The sequence below is a fragment of the Zingiber officinale genome, chromosome 1B, assembly GCF_018446385.1.
Source record: "Zingiber officinale cultivar Zhangliang chromosome 1B, Zo_v1.1, whole genome shotgun sequence".
Taxonomy (NCBI): Eukaryota; Viridiplantae; Streptophyta; class Magnoliopsida; order Zingiberales; family Zingiberaceae; genus Zingiber; species Zingiber officinale.
Window position 1 is genome coordinate 99,380,885 of NC_055986.1, and position 3,757 is coordinate 99,384,641.

At 37.2% G+C, this 3,757-nt stretch overlaps 1 protein-coding gene across 1 annotated transcript; it reads left to right on the forward strand.

Annotated features, from left to right (window-relative positions):
• The first annotated feature begins 879 nt into the window (after positions 1-879).
• On the forward strand, positions 880-2,607 carry LOC121981212 (DEAD-box ATP-dependent RNA helicase 15-like). The gene is made up of 4 exons (XM_042533666.1): positions 880-1,031; positions 1,138-1,254; positions 1,941-2,041; positions 2,502-2,607. The coding sequence occupies exons 2-4, from the start codon at positions 1,139-1,141 to the stop codon at positions 2,540-2,542; spliced, it is 258 nt and encodes an 85-aa protein (XP_042389600.1). The 5' UTR covers positions 880-1,031; position 1,138; the 3' UTR covers positions 2,543-2,607.
• The last annotated feature ends 1,150 nt before the right edge of the window (positions 2,608-3,757 follow it).

A 3,757-nucleotide genomic window follows, 5' to 3' on the forward strand; every position in this document is an offset into this window, starting at 1 on the left:
CTGCCTCTGGATTGTTGACACGATCATGTGGGTCACACGGTCGTGATCCTCCTTTCCTCTAGAACATTGGCACGACCGTGCCAATTGGCACGACCAAAGCAAGATAATGGCCACACGGCCGTGTGCCATACACGACCCAAGGTGGATTCCCTCTAGAGTTGCTCCTGTGTGCAATTTAGCTCTATTTTCGCTCCAAATAGCGTCCTATCAATCAAAACAAGCAAAGAGCAAATCTCCTAACATAATATAATAGAAGTATGATATTACACTACAACAAAAACCCTCATAGACATCAGTGGAACAACAACGGCTTTAAGCAAAAACCGATGTCTTTGAGTATTTAACACCGGTTTTTCCAAAAATCAGTGTCTATGAGCGCAGATTTTCACTCATAGACATCGGTTTTTTAGGCGATGTCTATGAGCGCCCTTTTTTCGTTAATAGACACTGATTTTAACAACGGTTTTTAAAACCCAGTGTTAATGAACCAAAATAAAATATTTTAATTTCCCTACCAGCCAAAATTTGCAACACTGTGAAGTTCCCTCCAAACCTAAATCTATATCGCGCCCCTTCCTCCGACCATTTCTCTCGCCTAAACCTAAACCTAAACCTCCGACCATCTCTCTCGGCCTAAACCTAAACCTAAACCTCCGACCATCTCTCTCAACCTCATCTCCCTCTTCCCCCTTCCTAGATCGACGCCCCTTCCTCTCCCGATCAGGATCAACACACGACACCCTTGCTTCTCCGTCCAACCACACAGCATCAACACACAGGCTGCTGAGATCACGCTGCTCTCGTTCGCCACTCATCCAGTCCGCCATTGGATTGGCTTCGTCAACCATTTATTATATAACTTTCCCCTCTCCTCCAATCCTCCCATTCATCCTCCAAACCCTAGCCTCCTCGGATCTCTCCCATTTAGGATATTTTCTCAAAACCCTCGTCGTCCTGCTTTCTATTTTTCTCCTGATTTGTTTCTCTTGCAGACTCTATCTAGCTCCACTTTCCAGTTTTGGTCTGCCAAGGTGATTCTTTTCGTTTTCTTTTTAGTTTTTTGGTGTGAATGATGCGTTTTCATTGTATATTTTGATATTATCTTGTCTTGATCTTTTTTCTCTTGATTCGATATAGTATGGGGGAAGCCAAGGATAATGATGTTTACGAGAAGGAGCTCCTGGACTACGAAGAGGAGGAAGAGAAAGCTCCGGATTCGGTCGCTGCCAAGGTTTCCGGTGAAGTAGTGAAAAAGTAAGAACGGATTTTTATCAGTCTTCCGCTATTTTTTTTTGTCTTTTTTTTCACTTCATATTCATGGCATGGTTCATACTGTATAAAGGGTTTTTCTTTGTTGAGGGTTTCTTTTGTCATTACGATTTTAATCAATTAGTTGCTTTTTTGTTGTTTATTTATTGCACGTTTATAGCTATGGTCTGCTTAAAAATTTCCTCATTCCAAGGATCTCTCTAGTCAGAAACTTCGTTTTATTCTAGATCTAGTGCTGACGTTCTTTGTTTTCCTTTTTCCCCTTCTCCTGTACATATTTTCATGCAAAGCTAGATTTTTTTAATCAAATTGAATTATTTAATAAGTTTATTAGGACAGAAATGCTCATGAATCTAACAACTTAGAGTTGTTACTATTCCTGTGTGGCCGCTATGTTATGCACATACTTTCTTTGAAGCTGGAGCAGAGGAATTTTATTTTTCAACCTCACTGTACATTATTGGATGTGATAAATGTTTTTTTGTTTTTTTTTCTCTTCCCTTAACTAAAGTTCCATTAGATTTATTTCATGTTTTTTCTTCCTTATATCATTGTGTAGCGTCTATTTTATTACTGTCGCATAATTTTGTTTTCTTTTTTAGTCTGGGTTTATTTCCATGAAATTTATACAAAAGGTGAATACTGTTTACTAACTATGATAAAACGTACAGGGGTTACGTTGGGATTCACAGTTCCGGATTCAGAGACTTTCTGTTGAAGCCAGAACTCCTTCGTGCTATCGTTGATTGTGGTTTTGAGCATCCTTCCGAAGGCAAGATACAGTATCATTTTTAAACGTACATATTTTTAATTTTAGAGAGATGTTGATATGGGAAATTTTGATTGGTTCCGGAACCACTGTTGAATAGCTCAGCATTTTAGATTTAGTTTTCTGTCAGATGTTTGTACACTCCAATTCACTTAGTAGTTGCATCTAATTCATTAAAATCAATTTTGGTCTTTAAAGTTTGTTCATAATATAAAATATCTTCTGGTACAAAAGAGAGCATTGTGTTGGCAATAGTTCAATTTCATCTTAGGCGTATGAGGTAATCATTGAAATTATATGGAAGTGGTTTTTTTCAATTAAAGTACTAGAACTATAGACTTGTCCTCTGCTCATTTTACTTTCTTAATTTGAGAGCAAATCAGGAGAACCTATTTAAATTTAAATAGATATCTCATTTCATCATCGAGTGGATAGATGCATAAATCTTTATGGTATTTTGCAGGTAAAGATCACTTGCATGTTTCTCAGTTTGGTGGAGAATAGGGTAAACCTTTCCATTAAATGATCCAGAAGATTATTTTTTACTTACTAGGGTACTCCTCAATTTTCATCAGTACAACATGAATGTATTCCACAAGCTATTCTGGGAATGGATGTTATTTGTCAAGCAAAGTCTGGAATGGGTAAAACGGCAGTTTTTGTACTTTCTACTCTTCAGTAAATTGAGCCAACAGTAGGCCAAGTTGCTGCACTTGTGATGTGTCATACAAGAGAATTGGCCTTCCATGTTTGACTTTATTTTTAAAGAATGATTTCTGTTGATTTTGGTGGTTCTAGAATTTTGATTCATATTTATATTTGTGCAGATTTGCCATGAGTTTGAGCGATTCAGCACGTACTTACCAGACATCAAGATTGCTGTATTTTTTGGGGATATTTTCCAATTGTAGGCATCTATATAGAAAGATGCAGGAAAAGATGTTGCTACAGGATTTCAGATCGATGGATCCAGTGCCTGTGGAGTATGTACCATCAAGAAATCAGAATAAAAATTCCATCCAAGAACAGTTGAATAAAAGGGCTTCTTACTTAAGCAGTAGGCTAATTGGTACCTCAACTGGCCAATTGGTTGTTGTGCCATGCAATGTTGGGTGAGTAAGAATAACATTATATATCACTCTCACTTGTATATTTTGAGAACTTGCAGTAAGAATAACATTGACTATCATCAATGTTGAGAAGGAGATTAATTTTTTGTTGGATCCTCTTGGTCACCGCATTCTTGATCAAGATTGGAAATATGTTGTCAACATGTAAGTTTTTTGGCTTCTTTTCTTACCTTTGTTGAAACATGGATGTATTTTGATGTGGCAATACAATTCCCACTGATCATATGCATGAAGGGCCTTGAAAATGTATAATGTGGAGGCGGGAAGGAAAGGGAAAAAACAACCAACATGGGTAGTTGTCAAGGTATGTCCTTTTGATTAGCAACTGTTTCACTATCCTCGAAGGAGTTATTCCAATATTTCTTTTCTAACACAGGCTCCTCAACAACCGGATGTGGAGTAATGTGGTTTTTATATCATGCGATATATGAAAGATATAATTTAAAATTTTGGAGTTGACTACAAGGATTCACTTCCAGCAATGATAATAATACAATATCTTCCATTTTGCATATAAGCCCTAAATAAAATTTGTTGCATTTTCCAACACTACTTCAGTATCATATTCGTTGCTCTAGTTGTTGCGCTT